A 25,001-nucleotide genomic window follows, 5' to 3' on the forward strand; every position below is an offset into this window, starting at 1 on the left:
ATATATATATTTTTTACTTATATGTCCATATTAATTACACTTTAACTAAGGTAAACTCTAAAAAAAAAGAATTAAAGAATGAACGGTCATCTAGACCATCTCTTATTCCTTTGGGAAGGATGTTATCATGGCCACCTACAGAGGCACTTCTTCTGGGCAGGATTTCCCCCTCCTTTGACCCTATATAGACTATAGATATAGTCATCTTATGTATTTATAGTGCAATACCTTAAATATGCACTATATACACAAATCAACTGCTAGTGGAAGTGAAAGAGACAAACTACTACACAGAAAGAATAGTTCATTTCTACATAAAATTGTATGCTTATTTTTTATTAAATATAACAATAATATTTATGATTTGAAAAGTAAATGAAGTATTATGTTAGAGCAGTAATGTAAACATCAGCGCAATTTAGAAGATATACAGACACATTTTTTTTTAATACTCTAGTGTGTTTACTCTTTGATTTTGAATACAAACTTCTTTACTTTTACTTTAGTATTTTTCTCCGATCTCGACACAATGTCATTGTACGTGCGAATTCAAAGTGTCTGACAGTCTCGACGCGTCCATGGCGCTCACGCTCTTTTGAACTCAGAATAAACTGGCAAATGAACGACAGAACAAGGCCCAGTTTATTTTTAGAGTACATTACAATCACTCCAAAATAGATGATGATAACTCACACACCTGCATCACGAGCTGCACTTTCTTTGCGTGCCTGTTTAGCCTTTTGCTCAGCAGCCCTTGAAGGATGTGTTTGTTTCTACGCCATCATAAGTCACTGACTTAAAGTCAGTCAGCTGCAGAAAAGTTGCATTTTTGCATTTTGTTCGTCGTACCTTCTCTCTTCATACATTCAGAGGGTGGGACCCACTTTGAAACGGTAATATTAACTGGTTTCACTACAGGTGAGTGACAATTCATCTATATCCAATAGACAAAGAGCCTAACCTTTTCCTGCACATCTTGATTGGTGGACTAGCGTATAAGGAAGTTACGGTTATGAAGCCGCTGCTTCCAAGCCCGAGGCCCTAGGCAATTGCCTACTCTGCCTATAGGTAGCGCCGGCCCTGGAGCTACTATCCCTAATATCAGTTTAGCCCAGCTGGCTGTCCTGCCATATTGATTTAGACCAGGATGTGCTCAAACAGTCCACCCAGGGGAGAGTCTCTAGTGTCCCAGATTCAGAGGAGAAAAAATGTAATTATATGGACCAACAACAACAATCAGGACAAGGAGGTGTCTCTAGTTGCCTGTCAATCATGCCGCTTGTCAGTTCAGAAAGCGTCGCCTTTTGCACTAAATGCAAGTGTTTTGAGGGTACATGAAAGAGATGCAACAAGTCAGTGCCCTGTGATGGACTCAAATCTCTTCAAGGGTGTCTTCCAGCCTTGTATAATCTCTATATCTACCTCAACCCTGACCAGGATGAAGACGTTATGAAAGAATGAGTGAATGCATGAAAGTGAAGCTCTATTTCTTTGGATTTTGAGTTTCAAAATGGCATCTGCCAAAATCCCTACATATACCGTTAATCTTGTCTGCGTTCTCTATCCAAGGTCACAGGGCTGTATATGTGGGGGTTCATGTCCCTCTTGGGAAGGAGAACAGACACAGGCGTAGACACCGAGGACACAGACACCACCGCAGGAGAACTAAAGAGAGAGAATCTGAGCAGGATGCAGGGGAGAGAGAATCTCTCACACAAGGTGGGCCTTTTCTAAGCGCATCTACTCAATTCCTTACGCTTAACAAAGCTTTGATCATACAAGCATCTCATTTTCTGTTCATCAGTGTGCAAAGCATAGGATTATCTTGACTTCAAATAACACTCTGTCCCGGCTTGAGGTGCTCTTAGCGGTCTACTTTGTGACTAGATTGCGAAAAGGGTTTTGTAGACATGCTGCATTGAGTTTATAATCATAAACAATTCTCAGAATAGAGCCCTGTGGAACTACAAAGATGATCTGAACCTAATTTAAAACCTGACCTGTGCAGTGTTTGAGTCTGGAGATTTTTTTTTTTTTAAATGTAAAAAAAAAAAAAACAACCCAAGAACAAATGCACAATTAGAGCAGCCTCTGTACTATAATTAGTCCACAAGCCAGATCGGGGATTAGAAACAGTTTATTTTTCATTGTGGCTTGTCCTGAACAGAAGCAATATTTTTATGTTCCAGCTCCAGGAACTTACTGTATTACAAACCCTTCTGTTTAGTTGGAAATCAGTTAGGACAAAACTGCCCTCTTAGTACTAATGGTAAAGTGAAGGATGTCTTGGTAAATGGTCTGCACTTATATAGTGCTTTTTATCCAAAGCACTTTACACTGTGTCTCATTCACCCATTCACACACACACACACACATACACACACACACACACACACCAATGGTACAGTACCTCACAAAAGTGAGTACACCCCTCACATTTTTGTAAATATTTGATTATACCTTTTCATGTGACAACACTGAAGAAATGACACTTTGCTACAATGTAAAGTAGTGAGTGTACAGCTTGTGTAACTGTAAATTTGCTGTCCCCTCAAAATAACTCAACACACAGCCATTAATGTCTAAACTGCTGGCAACAAAAGTGAGATTGCATCATTGCATTCTGTTTATGTTTACATTTTACACAGCGTCCCAACTTTTTTGGAATTGGGGTTGTATACAAATGAACACTGCAATTTACATATATACATTGGTAGTATTATATATGGCATATTAATCTTGTTTGGTTAAAAATATTTTATTTGATTTCCAGCTTACAGACCGCCTTCTTTTTCAAAAAGTTCTTCTCGCGGGTCTTGTTTTTCAGTTTGACTTTCACACTCTCAGTATTGGCTTGAGCTGATCCTGTGAGATGTGTGTGCGTGTGTGTGTGTGTGTGTATGAGACATGTCAGACTGATTGTTAATGGGACACCTTGAGTCTGGATCACATGGACACATACCCACACACCAGTCACACAGATAGACACACACACACACACACACACACACACACACACATATATATATATATATATATATATATATATATATATATATATATATATATATATATATATACACCCACCATCCACACACACACACACACACACACACACACACACACACACACATATCCACTCTCATCTCATTTTCTGCTTTCCCCCGGTAGATACCCCATCTCAGCGTGTACAGTGTATTCTGGGTACTGAGGACAGTGACGTGGAGCACATTCCTCATGAGCTCTTCACTGAGCTGGATGAACTCTCCATTCGTCATGGCAACACAGAGTGGAGAGAGACTGCCAGGTGTGTATATGTATATGTATATGTACATGTATGTGTGTGTGTCATTTCAGGCTAATGGACAGTACTCTAAAGCCAGCACAAATTCTAAATCACAATCACATCCTCTATCGTTCCTCTTACTAAAGGTTTAAACTCAATGAACGTTTTAGTTGAGTTTAATAAGCTGAACATAAACAGTACAATACACCGCCAGTAAAAAAAAAAAAAAAATCAACACCTTACGTTTCTTATGTTTAATTACATTTTATACCACAATACTATTGAATTCTCAATCCTGATTGGTCAGAATGTGTTCGTGAACAGTTGGTTCTAATACGCAATCGTTTCTATAGTAACAACTTACGCAAGTACTTGTATGGAGGACACTCAAGAAAAGCAGATTAAAAATGTGTGTAATTGCTGATATGGTGAAGTTATCCTTAAGGAGCATTTGTGGAAGGAGTCTCCAGCGTCAGAACTTTGTTACAGTCTGAAATAAAGGGGTAATGTTACATTTTTCCTACACAGGAAAGTGTTCAAGATTTCTACTTCTGATAGCTGCTGTAATGTAAGTGGTAACAGGAATGAACTCATTTTGAAGATGTCACACGACATTAAATATCGCTAAAAATGTCATAATAAACATTTGATTCACGTTTACCTATTCGCCTTATTATCATTATTATTCCTACGATTTTTAGATTTGAGAGAATATCGAATTTGAAGTAAAATTTACAAAAATGTAGAACAAAGAGTGTTCGAAAACATTTGACTGGCAATGTTCTACATGACAAACCTAGCAATCGTTTTGATTTTTTATTTATTTATTTATTTTTAAAATTTATGAAATCAGAATCACCTTCACTCTCATTTTATTATTATTTGTTTTCCGATATTATTTTATTTTCTATTATAGTATCAGCCAAATGGTACTGATTTTAATTTAGTAAACGCTTCATCATCCGTACTCGACTCCAGGCTTCATGCAAAATTTTTAGTGCTACTCAGCAGACTGTTTGTTTGGATGACTTGTCCTTTTTTCCTCTCTTTCCTTAACACATCAGCTGTATCAGATCTCTAAAATAAGGTAGCGTGCTAAGACGGTCTTGTGCAGTTGCCCCACTTGTGAACCCTAGAAAGACTTTTTTTTTCTCATGTGTTAGTTTGAATACGGTGTGTTGGAGATTTCATGGACAGTTAAAATGGTGGATCACGAACAACAGGGACTGCTTACTGGATGCCTTTATGTTCTGAAGCTTTCATTGTAACAATGACCGAACTGAGACCTTGAATTGAGGTGTGTGTGTTTGTGTGTGTGTGTGTGTGTGTGTGTGTGTGTGTGTGTGTGTCTATTACCTGTGTCTGAATGGGTTGGTTGAAAGAGCCTTTTATGCTTTTATCATCTTTTAGGCTGTCACACACACACACACATACACACACACACACACACACACACACACACACACACACACACACACACTCTCTCTGAATTTGAACTAAGGCTGAAAAAAGTGCAGTGTATGGAAAATTACCCTTATAAGGAACAGCAAGACATGGACACATAAGGTCTGTCCATTTGAGACCATACTGTACAAATGGTTGATTAAGGTCTGGATGTGATGCTTTGAAGATTGGAAAAACATCACCTGGTCTTTTTCCAATTTTCACCTGCCCAATTTCCATAACGCTGTTGCCTATTGTAGCCTCCGATTCCTGTTCTTGGTTTGACAGGAGAGGAACCTAATGTGATCTTCTGCAGTTGTAGCCTATCCACCTCAAGGTTTGACATATTTGAAATGCTTTTCTGCTCACCACAGTTGTAAACAGTGGCTATGTCAGTTACCATTACCTTTATCTCCAACCAGTTTGCCTAGTCTCGTCTAACCTGTCTCATCAGCAAGGCATTTCCGTCGGCTCACTGGATGTTTTTTGTTTTTCACACCATTCTGTGTAAACTCATGCTGCCACATGATTGGCTGATTGGATCATTGCACGATTGAGAAGGTATAATTGTGCCACTTTCTATTAAAGTGGCTGGTGAGTGTATATATGAATATATTATGTTGTGTTTCAGTGAAATAAGGTTTTTTTTTTAATTCATGACAATGTCTGCATTAATATCAAGTCATTTTAGGACCCTATAGAGAACCTGCATTTTTTTTTTTTTAACATTCTGCTTCATTACAAATGTATAGTTTGGAAGGGACATCTTTATAAGGATTTTCAAGTAATTTATAAGTATTTTGTAAGCATTTTCAGGATTTAGAGTGGGGCTTTTTTTTTAAAAATCTCTTTCTGTCTCTCTCTGTGTGTGTTTACACTGTAGATGGCTGAAGTTTGAGGAGGACGTGGAGGATGGAGGAGAGAGGTGGAGTAAACCTTATGTAGCCACGCTGTCTCTACACAGTCTGTTTGAGCTGCGCAGCTGCATCGTCAACGGCACTGTGTTGCTCGGCATGAAGGCCGACTCCATTGAGGACATTGCAGGTATGCTTGTGTGTCTGTGTGTGTGTTGGTTTTCTCACTGTATGAAATGTACTGGGTGAAGTTGAGTCTCTCAAATTTCAATCTCCTTGTGTTCAGACATGGTGATAGACAGCATGGTGGCGTCGGGGCAGCTGGATGACTCGTTAAGGCAGAAGGTGCGGGAGGCCGTGCTGAAACGTCACCACCACCAGAACGAGAGGAAGCTAAGTAACCGCTTCCCGCTGGCCGTGCGCTCGCTTGCTGATATAGGCAAGAAACACTCTGAGCCGCTATTATTGGAGCGCAGTGGTGAGGGCTTTCTCCGCACCCCTACACACACTACATACTTAGCTGTGCTTCTACATACTCTACATCCTACATAATCTAGATACTTAGCACTTCATACAGGTAGGTTAGGATACATTCATAGTGAAGACAAAATGTCTCAAAAATCCTCATGGTTAATACCAAATAAATAAATAAATAAACAACAAATAAATAAATAAATAAATATAGTACTGTGCAAAAGTTTTAGGCACATGCAAAGAAAGGCTGTAGAGCAAAGAAGCCTTCAAAAATAATGAAATTAAATGTTTCTACATTTTAAAAAAATACTGTAAAGAGCAGGAAACTGTAGTGAATGAAACAAAGTCAATATTTGGTGTGACAAAAAAATAAAAATAGTAGTCTCGGGTACATTTTGTGCAGTTTTATAAGGAAATTAGCTGGTATATTTTCCTGAGCATGTTGCAGAACCAGCCACGGTTCTTCTGGAGATGTTGACTGTCGCACTCGCTTCTTATTTTTGCAGCAAAATCCAGCAACATTCATTATGTTTTTTGTCTGAAAAGTGTCTCTTACCACTTAATATACTGCTTTCTTTACTGACATACAAACTTTTTTCTGTAACATTTAATTTTGTGCTAGAAAACTAATGTTTGAGAATCTGAAATGTTTTTTGTATTGACTACTGATAATGTAGATTATATATCTCAATATATGTCAAATATATTTCATATCTATCTATCTATCTATCTATCTATCTATATATATATATATATATATATATATATATATATATATATATATATATATAAAATAAAAAACAGGACTGAAACAGAAACAAAGGCACATTGAAATGTAAACAAAAGCACAGGACAAAGCAACATAAAAGTAGTGCTTACTGTGCAAGGAACAACGCCACACTTGAAGAGGGGGAACTCATGACAATTGGTGAGCCAGCCAGGAGTTGTATAGACTTTTCATGGATACGCAGGTATTACTGGCATTTCTGTTCTGAGAGATTGGTGAGTGCTGGAGAGGCACCAGCTGTAATCTGTGCATTAAAGCATGATTAACGAAAAAAAAACCCAAAAACAAACCGATCTGACAGTTCTCACAGTTCTTGCTACATATTAGGTATGTACTATATCTAATCAAGGACCACATATGAAATAGATTATATCTGATTTGATGGGTTGGTAATATAGGAATTGTTTCATATTATGATAATGAAGACATTTTCGCAATACGCAATATACAGAGTGGTGACAAATTAAAGGAAACTCCAGTGGCTCTCTCATGTTGTTATATTTCGGGGTGAAACCCTTAGGGAAGTACAGTGTTCATTGATCCAGGACCATTCCAGAGTCTTGCTGAACCTATGCCAAGACGTACTGAAGCTGTTCTGGCTGCTACAAAGGCATGTTACAGTATGTTGGTTTTTTCCTTTAATTTGTTACTCGTCTATATATTGCGCCATTTAGGTTTGTTATCAGAGTGCCTGCAAATCAGTACTGCCACATTTAAAAATCAGTTACACTTCACAAAAATAGATGTATGATATGATATAAATCACTTGATACACAAATAGATTTGAATGTCCAGTTAGCTGCCTGTTACTGTGAGAAACAATTGAGTCATATCATTTGATCACCCTGCCCTATAAACAATATTGATTAAATATGCAGTTCCTCCTGTTTGGTGGTTCCATGGCTCTTGCAATCACCCATTTCATTGCATTCCCCTACAGAATTCTTTCATTTATATGTTTTACCACATTTATTTGCGTGACCATTATCAAGGATAAAATGGGCTACCTTGGACTAGATTGTGACTATTTGCAGTAAAATATCAGTCCGGCTTTAAAACAGTGAGTACTTGGTGGTGCTTGGTGCGGATAGAGCTGCTCCATGCTCGTATTTGCTCTTTGTTTGCACTAAATGTCTTGCCAGTTGGTTGGAGCATGACGTTCATCTGGAGCAAGGACTTGATTATGAAATTTGGACTTTCTCTCTACAGTGTAACTTTCAATCCCACTATGCTTATGATTGCATAGGGTGCTTTAATCTAGAATTTTCAGTAATGGACACTTTGATTTTTAGGAGCACTAACCTTGATATGTTACTGTATTCTCCTGCATAGCCAGTGACTTTCCTTCTGAATTTTAACCATGATGCTCTGTGTGATCAGCATGCATTTTATATCATGGGAATTTTTGGGAGCAATTTTCCCTTTCCCTGCATGGCATATTTTCCATCCCACAAGAGACATTCTGGATCTCTTTAAGTTTTGCTTGCTTTTTTTTGTCCCCTTCCTGTTTCCCATACCCAGAGAAGCATTTGAGCACGTCCTCATATCCCTACTGCATGCCTCTGCCTCCATTATGATTTCCCTGAATGTTCCTTTCCTTTTAAACCATCCCCCTCTTTCCTATCCGTCCTCTCTTCTCTTACTAGGTGACGGTTTATCTGCATCCCGTAACTCTCTTCTGAAACTGGGCGGCTCCATTTCCAATTTGTCCCAGAGGAGTGACTCACGAGTCTCCATGCTCCTGAACCACCTCCTCCCTGGCCCCGGCCATGGTACCTCACCCAGCCCTGTCCCCACCCCACAGAGCACCCCACCATCTTCTCGCCACTTTGACTCAACCGACAAAGCCGCACAAGTCCATCTGGAAATCCCTGAGGTTGTGGTGTCTCCACCAGAGGAGGATGAAGAGTCAGAGGAAGAAGTTCTGGATCTCAGGGCTGGTGAAGACAAGTATTTGTGTGAGTGATGGCATAAACAGAGATGCAGTTGCTCATCCCATCCATTTTTCCATCAGACAGTCTACTCCTTCATATCATTCTCACCTTTCTATTCCTCCCATTTGAGCATGTATGACTCCATCACGAATTGGTTTCCATGTCCATTTGTCATATTATCAAATCTTTGGACCTGTATGTCTCAAAGTGTATGCATGCTCTACTTTATCCATCCATCCATCCAGCCATTGTTTTAGATGCTTTAGGTGATGCCATCTCCTGGCATCTTACCATTGTCATTAATCTTTGTGTCACTGAATGTGTGAGTAATGGCTCCATAAACACACCAATTTGCAAAATAACTTCAACTCTAACAACCTGGGAAAATAAGAACTGATTTCGACCCTGCCATGTGTGTGGATGTGTGTGCAGTATGTGTGCCCACATGCCTAGTTGTGTTTGTTTGGTTATGCAGTAAACTTTCCCATCGACATTATTTTAAGACTATGCAGATAGTTTCCCACTGTTATACTCTGCTTTTCTCAGTGCATGTGCTACCCGGAGTGTTTAAGACAAACTGTTCATCTCTGTGGGCATGGAGCTCTGTTCTCAGGTTTTTAGACTATTCTGCATAAGAAGCACTTTCTAATTAGTATATATTAGAAAAGTGCATATACTGTATATATTTCCCAGCAAAATGATGTTTGCGAGGGACGGTGAGTTTGGTATGTGTGTGTTTAGTCAATTTGCATTCTTCAGTTAATCTCTGAATAAAGGATTGTTGGCATCTCTGGCCTGTGTTCTGCTTTGTACCACAAAAATCTGTCCTTAGTACCACATGGCTGACTGAGGAATGCCAACCTGCTCAGGTGCCCTTGGACACCACATCACACTCTTTCAAAACAAGTATGAAAGCATTCAATGAGTAGAACAGTGAAATTCATGTGAAGCACCGGTGTACCATATAACCTCGGGTGATATTTCTGTGGTAATATTCATTCATATTCATTCTTTGTAGACAGTTTGTAGACTGTATGTAGTAGTTTTAATAGTTTGAATCGTAAGGTTTTTTCCCCCCAGCTTCCTTATTACTTGACTAAACAGACCAAAAAATGTTTTGAGAATACAGTTTACTAATTGTCTTAGCTGGCAAAGATGGTCTACTAGTTTGGCCAGCTCAGCGTGTGCTTTGGCTGCTGGTCAGACCAAGCTGGATTTTTCAGCATTGGATATTATTGCAAGTCTTGAGATTTCAATGCAACAGAAAAAAACATGTGCGCTATTGTCAGAAAATCACAACCGTCAACCATATGACACAGCCATCCATGGCCGTGAGCCAAGGGCATGTTCTATCTGGGTTTAAAAAACACTTTTATCATTAGGCTATTCTGGCTAAGTGAATATTGTTATACTGAGATAGCAGCAGTATCGAGTGTATTCTGTGTTAGTTATGTGACTCAGCTAGTACATGAATATTTAATAGTACTAATTTGGGAGAAAATCCTAGATGTGGCCACCTGGAGAAAGATCAATTGGTGCTGAACATCTGCTTGTGCTTGTGTGTTTGCCGTTCTCTCGGAAGTTGCTGATCTCCTTCTGTTTATCACGCTTTTTTTTGTTTCCCGTTTCTTTCTTTACCTGTATGGTTTATTGTCTGCCTTTTGTGAATTTTCTTTCTTAGCCACGTTGGCATCTTCTTCTTCTCTCTCCGGCTCTGTGGATGCAGGCAGGCTGAGTGAAAACAGATCAGCCAAGCTAGGCAACGGCAAAGATGGCAGCACTGTAGATCTTAGCAAGGTAACACACACACACACACACACACACACACACACAATATGATATGCTCACCAATCAAGTGGTTAAAGCTGTAACAACACTGTTGCTAAGCAACAAGCTTAAGCTAGCTAATGACTGAGAAGATTTAGCTAGCTAGCATATAGCCTTTAAGTCTTTTATGAGCAGTGTAAAGGTAGAGTGAAAATAGAAATGAAACAAAATCATCAGGAACATCTACAGTTCCCTCAGATGCTGTGGTAAAATACCAAGAAAAGACTCTGTATGACTAAAACGACACTGTAATTATATTTAGCATCAACGGCTAAACAGAAACTTCTATTATTCCAGTCCTAAATGTCAGATATTCCTATCCATGTGGGGACATTTGATCTCCATCAAAATATATTTTGATATTTGAATGTACACACGTTTGCCCAGGATATGTTTTATGTCTTGCTCTTGGTTACTGTTTATTGTATCTAACAAGACCTCACAGTGTGTATTCGCTGGAATTTTCCACCATGTAAACACTTCTTAAATTATCCATGTCTTCTGTTTGTGGATCCAGAATGACCAGAATGTCCAAAACCACACATTATTAACTTTAAAGTGTTTTATACAAGCAACTTATCATTCAGGTCTGAAATTCAGGGAGGAAAATACTTGAGTAACTAATTTGTCACTATATTTAAGTATTATTTTGGTGTATTTATACTTTACGTGAGTATTATTGAAATCGAATACCTGTACTCTTACTAAATTACATTTCCAAGAACATGAAATTTTTTTATTTTTATTTATTTATTATAAATGTCTCTCGAGTTACAAATCTCAAAGGTCTCTCTTTCTCTCATCCAGCCAATGACTGTCTGCTATACAGCAATCAAATGGGCTACGATTAGGATCCAATCACGTTAATCAATGTAGAAAAAATGGTCAAGAATCATGCCAGTTTGTCATCTGACACAGATGTAGAAGGCATGGATTCCATTTAATTAAAAAAAAAAAAAAAAAGCATATTGAGTTATGCTTCAATAATTTGCCAACATATATAACTGGCTATACAGTATTTAGCTAAGTCAGCCTGTATTCTTTGTTTCTTTGCTAATGCCAGGTTAGACTAGCATTGATTCCAGTAGCTAACATAAACTGGCTAAGCAGCAAGTCAAAATTCTAGCTCATGGTAAATATTGGTTATTTACAGAATGTTTTACCTTTTTATTTATTCATTAGCAAATTACATAGCAATAATCATGTGTATGAGGATCAGACTTAAAGAGATTGAACGATGTTCTCAGGTAAAGTGCTTTCTGTCATAGCTGATTTAAAACTAAGTATTTAAAACTTCCATCCGTTTTACTTTTCAATACTTGAGTACATTTAAAAGTAGCAACTTTGTACTCCCCCCCCCCCCCCCACATTATCTATGCTTTCACCTAAGTGTAATTTCTCAGTACTTTTTCCACCCACGATGAAAGTGTAGAATAGTGTAGACTCACTCCTGATATCCCATAATACACGGCAGCGGTATTAATAGACTTTTTTAAAAAAAATTTTAATTTTAATTTTTTTTTTAGATTTTGTCGGAAAATAGTAATAACGGACATGTTGTGGAAAATCTCTCATTTAGATAGCTCTGTATTTCGGTCCTGAAGGGTTTCACATTTGACTCATTGTGTCTCTGTCCTTTAATCAAGTGAAATCTGTCATCTTTAAATGCACTTTGGGAAATTAAGGAACAACGAGAGAGGAGGCAGCCAGATGAAGGATACACAACTCCCATTTTATATGAAATGTTTTTAATTACTGTATATTCTGTTGTATAACTGTGTATTAATTATAATGTATGTACACAGGATGTTTATTTAAGTACGTATGTGTATCAGATTGTTTTGTTGCTTGTGTAAGTGCAGCTCAGTAGCAGTGGGCATGGAAATGTCTTGGAAATGTCATATTTCGATTCACAATGACATTTCTATGATACACAATATATAGGTTTAAGTAGAAACGGCCAGCAAAAACAATAGTGTTGTATTTTTTAAAACAAACAAACAAACAAACAAACAAACAAACAAACAAAAAAAACACTTTTTGACAATATTGTATTTTATGTCTGTTTTTAAAAAGAACATTTTTATTCATGTGGAAAAAAAACATTGAACAGTAATGAAAAAATTCAATCTAACATTTTACAGTTTTAAAGTGCAAAATTTTAAGATTGAACGTTACAATTATTACTTATATAAATGTGTTTTTTGGTTAATATTTTAGTTAATTAAAAAATATTTAACAATGAAAAGGGGGAAAATCTGTAAAAATGTCAACATTTGACAAATTTACAGTTTTAAAATACAAAATGTTAACATCAAATGTTATTACTTATAAAAAAAATATATATTTTTTCTAGTTACTTTAAAATATATATATATTTAACACTAAAAATTATAAAAATGATAAAAATTATTATAAAAATTTCAACTTTTTACAATTTAAAATACAACCAATTATTTCTAATTTATTTATTTGGTTAGTTATTTTTTTAGTTAATTTAAAAATATTTAACAGTGAAAAGGAGGTAAAAAGTAAATAGAAAAATCTGTAAAAAAAAAAAAAAAAGGTTTAGACATTTTACAATTTTAAAATTCATTTTAACACCTTATCATCTGCTTCCAGTCATTTTGTAATTATTCTTAAAAAAAATCATAAACATATCACAATATCAGAAAAAAAGGTACTGTAAAAAATTATCACTTAGCTCTACTAATCACATCCATCAACACCAATCTGTAATCTGACATTTCCTACAAGTGTATTTTCTATTAAAGGTTACGCTTTATTGTTAGTGCACAGAAAAACATCCTTAGTAATGACATTACATTTGCTTGTATAGATTATAGAGTAACTACACGGTTATCTGAGACTCTTCATATAAAGTGGGACTGATAAAATAATCCAATGAATGGTAAGATGATGATAACGATATGATGAGGACAAAATGAATCATGTTATTTAAATAAAAAACAGTTGATATGAATAAAAATCAGGGATAAAAGATAATAATGTGTCTGACATACTGTGTACCGTATGTCCATATGAGAACTCAAGTGATGAGGAGAATCTTGTATGTGATAAATATATGATAAACATGTACAGTATATGATTTTAAAAAAATCAACATTTAAGCATGTATGCATGTGATAACTTTTTGAGTTTCACTGACAGGTGATTGATGTGCATATGGTGTCGATTCCTGCTGTTCCTGCACAATTGCAGAAATAAGAAGCATCCTCACTTACTTTCTCATATTTCCTTCTCTCAGGTGGACATGAACTTCATGAAGAAGATTCCTCCAGGGGCGGAGGCCTCGAACGTGCTGGTAGGTGAAGTGGATTTCCTGGAGAAACCGATCATAGCCTTTGTTCGTCTCTCGCCTGCTGTACTGCTCACGGGACTCACGGAAGTGCCTGTGCCAACCAGGTAACACGAACAAGTACGGAATAAACATAAAACAGTACTATGAGGGAGGGAAGGTAGTATCGTTCACAAAATAGATTTTCAACACACGTTAAATGCCATCCAAGCTCGACTGCACTTTGCATTATTTAGAAAATGATTCTGTAGACGTGTTAGTTAAGTATGGGATAAAGCACTCTGTGCTGTGCTGTGCTGTGACAGGAAAATAATCAGTGACTGGGTGGTGTGATTACTTTCCGATATCAGCAGTGCTTTATTCATCTTAAACCGCCATTCATTTTGTTCTCATTCTAAACCTTAACGTCATATTTTTTTATCCTTTTATAGTTACATTTAATGTTGTTGGAACATCGGCAAAACGAGTTAATTCCCGTTATCGCTTCGTTATAGCAGCTACAAACAGTCGTTCTGTCGCTTTTATCTCACTCATAAGATAAACGTTAATAATAAAAGGGGGGAAAGTTGCAGTTTGTTGTGTTACTGAGGAAGCAGGAAGTGTAAAGTTCTCGGTCCAGAAGACTTTCTTCTGGTGGAAAACTTAATGACTTTTACAAAGCACTGACACTGGAGACTGCGTCCATGAATGTTCAGTAAATGTCTCCATATAGGTCTCTTCATTATATCAATGATATTAAAGTATTTTTTACTTCATGGTGAATGAGATGTTACTATAGAAACAATAAAGTATAAGAATGAGCGCATTAATGTAAAGCTCTGATTTGCTCTGCAGCCGATTTTTATAGAAAATTAATCAACACCATTTTGACCATTGACAATTGAGCATTCAGCAGCGCTGTGGTATAATATGTCTTTAATACACATTGTTTACATACTTTAATATTATTTACTACGCAGTATAACCATTCTCAATCGATTCTGTGTGTGTGTGTGTGTGTGTGTGTGTGTGTGTGTGGGTCAGGTTCCTGTTTCTATTACTAGGGCCATATGGAAAAGGTCCTCAGTACCACGAGATCGGACGCTCCATGGCCACGCTAATGACGGATGAGGTAAAACCTGCACTAATGGGCCATAACTCAGTTACACAGAGTAGATTAAAGGAACACGGATTCCTGTGATCATCCTCAAGGACCTGCTGAAATTAAATCAATGTTCCAATAATAACATAACAACTACACAGACATGCACAATAAACACATAAACTCTGATCGACTGTTATGCGTTTGCATATTGTGTACGATTTTAAAATCAGAATTAGTTTATAACTGAACTGTAATTGCATTTCTGATTGTCAGCATTATGTCCAAATACAAACAATAGCACACGTGCAGGTACAAACACAGCCAAGATGAAATGCATTTTAAAACGTCACTTCGGGAGGTCGGAGATGGATTTCAGCAAGACGTTGTACGAGTGTAAATTACAGATGGAAGGTAAAACAAATTAACCTCTGAAAATCAGTCCAGAAGTCTGCGATACGATATTGATTTACAAGTTTGGGGCCTGGCTCAGATCAGAAAGGAAACTGGCTGAGAGTCAATACAACCTTTGGCGCAGAGGCGTAATTAATCTATGGAGACATGTGGAAATACAGTAATCACTGCAAGATCTGTACAATTAAATTAATAAATGTGATGCATTTTGCCTGGATGCCAGACAGCAGTAGAAGCAGAGATGGTATTCAGAATTTGTCATTTAATTATTAAATGCATCGACCACTCTTGCCGTATTAATAACGTGTGTAGGCGTAGGAAAAAATACCTTCAAACAGTTCGACTGAAAATTACTCAACTAACATGCTAGTAGTAGCTGAAAAATGACGTCTTACCCTGTAAAACTAGATCTACACTCCTTTTTCTTCTCCTGCAGTAAACCTCCAGTACATTACACATCAGAACCTGTAGCTTGCAAACAGAAATGGGTGGGAAAAAATGCATGATTCTGATGCATTGATTAATCCTGTTTCTGATCATAGAACCTGGTAACTAAGGGAATGTCATTAAACAAACTATTGGAGGCATTTGTTAATGATACATGAATAAGGATTTGTAAAATGCACTGTTTGGGGAAACTTGTGAAATTACACTAGAACAGCATTTTAGTGAAATACACACATCAGCCATAACATTAAAACCACTGACAGGTGAAGTGAATAACATTGATTATCTCATTACAGTGGCAGCTGTCAAGGGGTGGGATATATTTATTAGAGACCAAGTGAACAGTCAGTTCTCGAAGTTGATGTGTTGGAAGTAGGAAAAATGGGCAAGCGTAAGGATCGGAGCGACTTTGACAAGGGATAAATAGTGATGGTTTGACGACCGGGTCAGAGCATCTCCAAAACAACAGGTTTTGTAGGGCGGTTAGTAGCCACTAAAAGTGGACCAAACAAGGACAACCGGTGAACCGGCGACTGCTGCTAAGGTCTTGGTACCAGATACCACAGCACACCTTCAGAGGTCTTGTGGAGTCCATACTTCGATGGGTGGGCTCGTTCGGTGTCTACTATATTCAACCATATGCTGTATGACAAAAGGCAGAAGCGGTGTGATTTCTGTCTACTTCACTTCAATTTGTTACTCAGTGCTAGCATGTACCGTAGGTGTACATGACCTGTATGCGCAACTGAAACTGGAAACGTTGCTAAATAATGCCAAGACCTCTAGTGGATAAATTAGTAATTGCATCTGTGGGTCATCAAAAGCCAGAAGAGGGCAACTTGTAAACAAAATCAGAACTGCTGAGTTTCCCCCCCCATATTAAAGTCATCACCTCAAAGGCTGTATCTTTTGCCCCCGGGTTTAGATTGTAACTTAGAGTTATAGCTTAGGGTCTAGTTTTCCAAAAGCATCAGAAGTGATCATATTATTTGAAAGAGAGTGTTGAACATGAACAAGCAATGTTTTCAGAAAAACTCAAAGCTCAGATTGGTTTTGGAGTGAAGGTTAGGGACATTCAGATGATTGTAAACTGCTTTATATTTCAGTCTTGCTCTAGGTTCAGGTTATATAGAAGTAAACACTGACTGTGACTGTTGTGCAGTAATCGCTCATTTTTGTCTTTATGTTCCTGCATCCTAGATATTCCACGATGTGGCGTATAAAGCCAGGGACAGAGCTGATCTCCTCTCTGGCATCGATGAGTTTTTAGACCAGGTGACTGTTCTTCCTCCAGGAGAATGGGATCCCACCATCCGCATTGAGCCTCCCAAGAATGTTCCATCGCAGGTCAGAGAGATCGTGACACTAAGCCTTTTAATAGTTTAATGAAAAGTCATTCGTACTATCAGGGACTACAGGGGCACTGGGATTTTAAGCACCTCATTATCATTGCTGAAATGACCAAAGATATCTAGCTAGGTCTAACTGTGGTCAGAAAGTAACACTCATAAAGAGCTAGCATGTCAGTGTCACTGCTGTACTGTTAAAAAATCCACCACCCAAATAATATCTACTCTCAGGGGATTATCTGGTGGTCTCTTTCCAGGCATGGGTACTGTAAATATTTACCAAAGATTTGTTCAATTTGGCCAAAACCACCTGACCTTCTTTATCTGATAAGACTAGCATAGCTCGCCAGATAGCTAACACTGCTTTGTGTCAATACCGATTGTTTAAATTGCTACAGAAATAAAATTGCGTTGAAACAGACAGAGAGAACAGACATAGTGCATAGCAGCAGATGGGCCACAGTCAGTATAACTGATAATTGTATGTGGGGATGAAGTGCCAGCTGTAGAAGTGTGTGTGTATATGTGTGTGTATATGTGTATATGTGTATATGTGTGTGTGTGGTTGCTCGTGTGTGTGTGTGTGTGTGTGTGTGTGAGTGTGTGGTTGCTCATGTGCTGCTCCGTCTTTCTGGTGTAGATGAAGAGGAAGAGGCCGTCGCAACATAATGGCACCGTGACTCCTACCGAGCCGAGCCATGAGGAGGAACACCAACCTGGCCCGGAGCTTCAGAGAACAGGGAGGTGAGGACACACACACACACACACACACACACACACACACACACACACACACACACACACACACCAAGGCAGTTTACATACTGCAGATAAACTGCAATGTGAGGATAAAAACACACCCAGGCATCGGTGTTCTCAAATATAATCACAGGATTATATTTATGTGCTTATTCTAATACGTTATCGTTTCCATAGTAACAATTTATAATTTACAAGGTACTTGTATGTTGGATAAACGGGTTGAAAGTTGTCTGTAATTGTTGATATGGTGTTTGTTTAGTATTTTTGGAAGGAGTCTCAGGTGTTAGTGCTTTGTAACAGTCAGGCAAAGAGTTCAGTTCAGAGGACTAGCTGTATTTAGGACTAGCCGTATTTCTTGTCTCATTAACTTCACGAGAAGTGTTTGTAATATAAGTGATAACAGGAACTAACTTGTTTTCCGGATGTCCCACAACATTAAATGTGACTGAAACTTTTAGCACGCTATGAATACGGCTTCTTAACTTCACTAGGCTAGCATATCTGGTTAGCTAGCTAACACTCATTAGTGAGTTAAATACAGTACACTGCCTCAGGTTATGTTGTGTCAGGCTGGCTAAAATTAAACTATAAAAACGTTAAGCACGCTATGGTCATGATATTTGAAATCTCTCCCCGTCTAGCCAACTTAATCAGATATAAATAGCATTGTTAGCTAGCTTACAAACGAACACCAGCCAACAAGATCATTTCTAGATAATGCTGTGTTCATGGTGCAACGTCTTGGACTGAAATTGTAGCACAGCAACAACAGTGGACAACAGCGAGTAGCTTAGTAACAAGCTAGCCAGAGGTCAAGGAAAGCGAGTAGCTTAGTAACAAGCTAGCCAGAGGTCAAGAAAGCAAGTAGCTTAGCAACTCTAATGATTAAATAACTCTAATGTTGATAATCGCCTTCTCAAAACAGTGATTAGTATGGTCAGTGTTATAGATTTAACCAAGTACTGCGTCCGTATAGTACCTGCTCTAAATCCAATACTGATGTGAAAAGTAGAGAAGAGAAACTTTACACTGTTCACATCACAGTGTGAGCATCCATGTTGATTTGACATCACTCTGTAAATGGAGAAGGATCTGGTAGTTGAGAAGAAAAGACTTCCTCAAGTTGACGAGTTTTCTTGTAGGCGGGGGATTATAAGTTTACCTCGAGCGCAGCATTATTCTCTACGCTGCCTCTCGGTCTTAACTATGTTAGCTAGCTTACCTTGAACTACATGAAGGACATCTGGGAATTGTATCCGAACCGATTAAAAAAAAAATTGGCAGTAAGCTCACATTTATAAAGTGAGACATCAGTTCACCATGTTACTTTGCAGGAACATGTGCACACATTTTTTCCATGTGTAATGGATGACAGAAAGTTTACAGAAGGGGACAGTTTGTCCTATACTTCAGTCGTCAATCCTTTCTGTGTAAAAGCTTTAGATAACGTCGTGGTGAATGTTACTGAACGGATACGCACGGCCTCGTCCTTTCATCTCCTACGCTATTGAACACTGCTGGCTGCTTTCGATAAGCCTTTTCATTTCTGATTCCTCTTGCTTTTACACTCTGGCCTGCTGCAGCGCGATTGCACACACTACATACACACACACACACACACACACACACAAACACAAACACACACATCCTCCACATTATATATTTGTGTGAGTTTATATCCGTGAAAGCACACGCTGCTATAAAATGCATCCGTACTGCTAAAGGATGAGCTGTTTTCCTTCAGTAACCGCTCTGTGAGTGTACTGCATGTTTAGTAGCCCTTTGTAAAGACGAAAAGAGACTAAATGTCCTAAGCAGATAGAGGAGTCAAACGTCCTCACGATCATCTAGTCCTCACAAAAAATTTTAAATAAAATTGACAAAATGTTTTCTCTTGCTTACTGAGATTAAGGTTGGATTTAGTTTTAGGCATAGCATTAATTAGCGACAGAAATAATTATGTTAAGGGAAGGATCGCACAAATATATAATAAGAGTAATGTGTGTGTGTGTGTGTGTGGAGAGAGCAGTTCCATCATTTCTGAGTCTAAGTCATTGCTCCTCATTTTGACAGTCTGCTAATGCTAATTAAACAACTTGAACTTTTAGGCTTTGAGCAGTGATGGCTTCTTCCTCTCTGTAGTCTGTTAGAAATATCCATGCTGTACGAGTCTGATAAAAGCCAGACCTTTTCAAATAAACCTTACAAAGTATGGCAGGAAGCTAAATCACGTTGAGTGGTTTAGGGATAAATCACGATTAGCGATGTTATGATATCATTAGATGAGGAGCGTTCGATCAGGGTTGGAACTAAACTTTGTAAAAGTGAAATGTGATGTTATGGGAAAAGAATCGACTTCAGGGTTGTAACAGTAACTGTTTCTTCACACCATCCCGTCGCTGATTAGGCTTATAACTGTAATATTTATGTAATAACTATGACACTGTAAAAAAATACAAATATTAATATAACTACATCCTCCATGGCTTGTGTTTATGTCACACCAGACTGTGAGGCTGCAAACCCAATTTTGAGAATGCTAGGTACTGTAAATTCATTCTATATGTATGTGTGTGTGTAGGATTTTCGGTGGGCTGGTGTGTGATATAAAGCGTAAAGCTCCCTATTACTGGAGCGATGTGTTGGATGGCTTCAGTCTGCAGTGTGTAGCGTCTGTGCTCTTCCTCTACTGTGCCTGCATGTCTCCTGTTATCACCTTCGGAGGACTGCTTGGAGAGGCCACCAAGAGTAACATTGTGAGTGTATCCCACACACATAGATCACTCATATAGTGTGAGAGTGTGTGTGTGTGCGTGCAGTTGTGTAACCGTTTCATAAACTAAGCTGCAGTTTGCGGAGGTGACATATTAGCTCTGACAACTTGGGCGACTGCCTGGAAAAACAGTATGTGTGTTTCTCTCTGCTTTTCTCTCTCTCTCTCGCTCTCTCTCTCTGTCTCAGAGTGCTATCGAGTCGTTGTTTGGAGCGTCTCTTACAGGCGTGGCGTTCTCTCTGTTCGCCGGTCAGCCTCTGACCATTCTGGGCAGCACGGGGCCTGTGCTTGTGTTTGAGAAAATCCTCTTCAAGTTCTGCGAGTGAGTCAAGGACTGCATCTCAAATGGCGCACTATTCACCGCCTGCGATACTCTATACCCCGTGTACTTGAGTAATTCATAATATATCTTCAATTGAACACTAACCTTTTTAAACTAAACAGAATAGCAAGGTTCAGGGACGTTTCTTTCTATAAGTGGTATATGTATAAGGTTGCTTATGGCCCCAGACCACCAGGGGGCAGCATGATTTTTAAAGTAGATACGCAAAAAAACACTCGTTCCTTTGGTGAAAAGGTTTATGTATCATGCAGCTGCAGGGGACCCCTGGTGATGTGAAATTTACATAACTGCAATTTATGTAAGAAGAAGAGTCTCAGACAGAAATTGTTTGGTTCCCCCAAAGCACAGGTTCCCAATTCTGGTCCTGGAGTACAACCTGTCCTGATCTAACACGCTGACTTCAACTCAGGAAGGACGCTGATTAGTTGAATCAGGTGTGTTAGAGCAGGGACAATGCGCAGGGTTCTCCAGGACCAGGAGTGGAAACTGGTGCCTCAGAGATACAATGAAGAACCTTTTTCTAAGGGTGAAAGGAAAGATAAGCTGAGTGTCATAAGCATAGCTGTGGAAGGATAAGCAGTGTAGAAGATAAGACAGGATGAAGATGAATTAGTGAATAAACATGGAATAAAAATCTATGATGATAAATTTTCATTATTGGCAGACCCAAATGTGGACAGAAAGCTTGGGGGCCTCTTTGGGCCAATTGCAGCCTTAAAGACTACAGAATGTCTTAGATGATATCTGTGGAAGTTGTTTCTTTCAAGTCTACAAAGCTGGAACAAGATCGTGTGTAATCGGTTAAAGTAACACGTCTACTCTACTTCTTCCTATGTGTGACTAGGGATTATGGGATGTCCTACCTGTCCTTGCGTGCCTGTATCGGACTGTGGACGGCGTTCCTCTGTATAGTGCTGGTAGCAACTGACGCGAGCTCGCTTGTGTGTTACATCACACGCTTCACAGAGGAAGCATTCGCTGCTCTCATCTGCCTCATCTTCATTTATGAGGCTCTGGAGAAACTGCTGCAACTCCGAGAGACCTATCCCATCAACACATACACTGACCTGGATAACCTCACACTGTACAGGTACACACACTGCCGTCTTTGCACTATACAGTAGAGTAGATGTAGTGAAGTACGCGATGTCTCCATTTGTCCCGCTCTATGTTTTGTAGCTGTCAGTGCTCGGCTCCCAGTCAAATGTCCAATGAGACGCTAGAGGTCTGGAACTCAACAGGACACACTGAAGATTCAATATCTTGGAATCAACTCAATGTGTCGGTTAGTATATCCTCACTCCACTCACACATTTACATTTCCACCATTTCCACCATCCAGAACAACTTACAAAAGTCTTTTGCCTTTGTCTAGGCATGTTATGGCATTGTGGTCTAAAGATACAGTACTATCAGGTTGGAAACAGGATTCAGTGTTTCTTTTAGTTTAGTGCCTTACTAGTGTTTGTTTAAGTCTGTAGTGAAATGGGTGTGTCTTCAGTCCACATTTGATGGCACCAATGGGGGACTCGGCTGTTTGGCACAAATACAGACACTAGTCTCGCTTGTGTTCTGAAGGGTGTTGGGTCAGACATTGTTACAAATTAGCTTTAGAGAAATCCGGATGTAGATTTAGATCTCTCATGAACAAGTCAGAGGGGACAGTGGCGAAGAAAAACTCCGTGAGACGACACGAGGAAGAAACGCTAGGAGGAACCTTGAGAGCCGGTGACCCCTGATAGTTAGATTATTGTATACAGAGGTAGAAGAGTTAAGACTAACAGTAGACTTTGTTGAAAGGATGTTCAAAATAAACATCATAGATCTTTATGATAACAGCAGAAGTTTTTAAAAACTAGCCTAGCCTACAGTATTACGGTGAAATTATCCATGGATGAACTTGGGCACAAACTGTTTTTGGGTATTTGATATTGCAATCAAATAAAGGCTCCACGGGGGCATGGTGGCTAGTTAGTGGTTAGCACATTTACCTTGCACCTCCAGGGTTGGGGGTACGAATCCCACGAACGCCCACGTGCGTGGAGTTTGCATGTTCTTGGGGGTTTCCTCCAGGTACCCTAGTTTCCTCTCCCAGTCCATAGACATGTGTTGTAGGCTGATTGTCATCTCTAAATTGTCCGTAGTGTGTGAATGTGTGTGCAATTGTGTGCCCTGTGATGGACTGGCACCCTGTCCAGGGTGTCCCCTGCCTTGTGCCCCAAGTCCCCAGGGATAGACTCCAGGCTCCCCATATCCCTCTGTAGGATAAGAGGTACAGAAAATGGATGGATGCAGATCAAATCAGGGTTTTGAATCTGTAGGCAGCCAGTGGGGGGAATGCAGAAGGGAAGTTTTAAGTCTGAAAATTAGTTGGCTTGTTGTACCCAGGATCAGTTGTAAGAGCCTAGTTGTATTAGATAACAAAGGACTAAAGGACAAAGGATGCACAGAATGTAGTCCTGTTGAAGAAAAGTTGTCAAATACTCCTGAAGAAATTGTCAGAGTAAGGTATGCAGACTGAGACTAAGTTCTCAAAGGAGAGATCATCCATGATGATATATCTGTTAGACATCCCAAGATCAAAATATCAATCAGGATATCTGATGGGCTCATCCTTAGGATACATGCTTGTCAAAAGTGTGGTCAGTGTCTCTAGCTTGATAGTGTGATTATCCGTGTAGGGTCTCACTTTGAAACTGCTTGGTTACCCCAAAGCATATGTTTCCAACTCTGGTCCTGGTGTACCCTCTGTCCTGAACTAATACACTGACTTCAACTCAGGAAGGGTGCTTATTAGTTGAATCAGGTGTGTTAGAGCAGGGACAACATTAAAATGCACAGGGTTCTCCAGGACCAGGATTGGAAACTGGTGCCCCAAAGAGATCAAATGAAGAACCTTTTTCTAAGAGTGAAAGGAAAGATGGGCTGAGTGTCATCAGCATACTTGTGGAAGGAGAAGCAGTGTATAAATAGGTTTAGGGGAAAAAGAGAACAGGACCGACCACTGAGCCTTGTGGCACACCAGTGTAAGTGTTAATGATACAGATGTGCATCTTACCTGTCACCCGATATGAGGAATCCTACTGGTAGGGTACAAATCAATGCCTTGCTGTGCCGGTGAGTCCAAGGACAAATGGTTAGGGACTAACAATAGTGTGGATACTCTCTCTCTCTCTCTCTCTCTCTCTCTTTCTCACATACACACACACACACACACACACACACACACACACACACACACTCACACACATACACACACACAATTAGAGATGTTATTACACATTTTTCCACATTGTCAGTGAGTTGTGTGTGTGTGTTTAGATGTGTAAGCTTCTGCACGGCGAGTTTGTAGGTCCTGCGTGTGGACACAATGGGCCCTTCATCCCCGACGTGCTGTTCTGGTCCATCATCCTCTTCTTCACCACATTCTTCCTCTCCTCCATGCTCAAACAGTTCAAGACGGAAAGATACTTCCCTACCAGGGTGACCACACACACACACACACACACACACACACACACACACACACACACACACACACAAACACTACTACTTTATGGTTAGGTATAGCATTAACTAGCTACAATAATACAGATGTCATTGGATGTACCTTACAAAAATAGTCAAATCTGAAAGTGTGTGTGTGTGTGTGTGTGTGTGTGTGTGTGTGTGTAGGTGCGCTCCACTATCAGTGATTTCGCCGTGTTTTTGACTATAATGGTGATGGTGCTGGTGGATTATCTGGTCGGGATTCCTTCACCCAAACTCAATGTGCCTGATCGCTTTGAGGTAACACACACACACACACACACACACACACACACACACAAACTCAAAGGTGGTGTATGCTTTCTACTTGATAAATGACATAATGTGTTGCGCTGTTAGCAGTGATTATCAGTGCTGTG

At 39.1% G+C, this 25,001-nt stretch overlaps 1 protein-coding gene across 1 annotated transcript in view; it reads left to right on the forward strand.

The window, feature by feature from the left end:
* The window catches only part of LOC128617812 (sodium bicarbonate cotransporter 3), a 48,785-nt gene that overhangs the window by 11,874 nt on the left and 11,910 nt on the right, over window positions 1-25,001 (forward strand). Inside the window, exons 3-18 of the mRNA XM_053640968.1 lie at window positions 1,570-1,719; window positions 3,172-3,307; window positions 5,613-5,773; window positions 5,870-6,061; window positions 8,491-8,802; window positions 10,460-10,575; window positions 13,874-14,031; window positions 14,948-15,035; window positions 17,067-17,213; window positions 17,856-17,959; window positions 20,559-20,733; window positions 20,939-21,072; window positions 21,938-22,183; window positions 22,273-22,378; window positions 24,415-24,576; window positions 24,769-24,882. Of these exons, the coding sequence (XP_053496943.1) occupies window positions 1,570-1,719; window positions 3,172-3,307; window positions 5,613-5,773; window positions 5,870-6,061; window positions 8,491-8,802; window positions 10,460-10,575; window positions 13,874-14,031; window positions 14,948-15,035; window positions 17,067-17,213; window positions 17,856-17,959; window positions 20,559-20,733; window positions 20,939-21,072; window positions 21,938-22,183; window positions 22,273-22,378; window positions 24,415-24,576; window positions 24,769-24,882 (2,501 nt within the window). The remainder of the gene's footprint in view (window positions 1-1,569; window positions 1,720-3,171; window positions 3,308-5,612; window positions 5,774-5,869; window positions 6,062-8,490; window positions 8,803-10,459; window positions 10,576-13,873; window positions 14,032-14,947; window positions 15,036-17,066; window positions 17,214-17,855; window positions 17,960-20,558; window positions 20,734-20,938; window positions 21,073-21,937; window positions 22,184-22,272; window positions 22,379-24,414; window positions 24,577-24,768; window positions 24,883-25,001) is intronic.

This window comes from Ictalurus furcatus, chromosome 14 (genome assembly GCF_023375685.1).
Source record: "Ictalurus furcatus strain D&B chromosome 14, Billie_1.0, whole genome shotgun sequence".
Classification (NCBI taxonomy): Eukaryota; Metazoa; Chordata; class Actinopteri; order Siluriformes; family Ictaluridae; genus Ictalurus; species Ictalurus furcatus.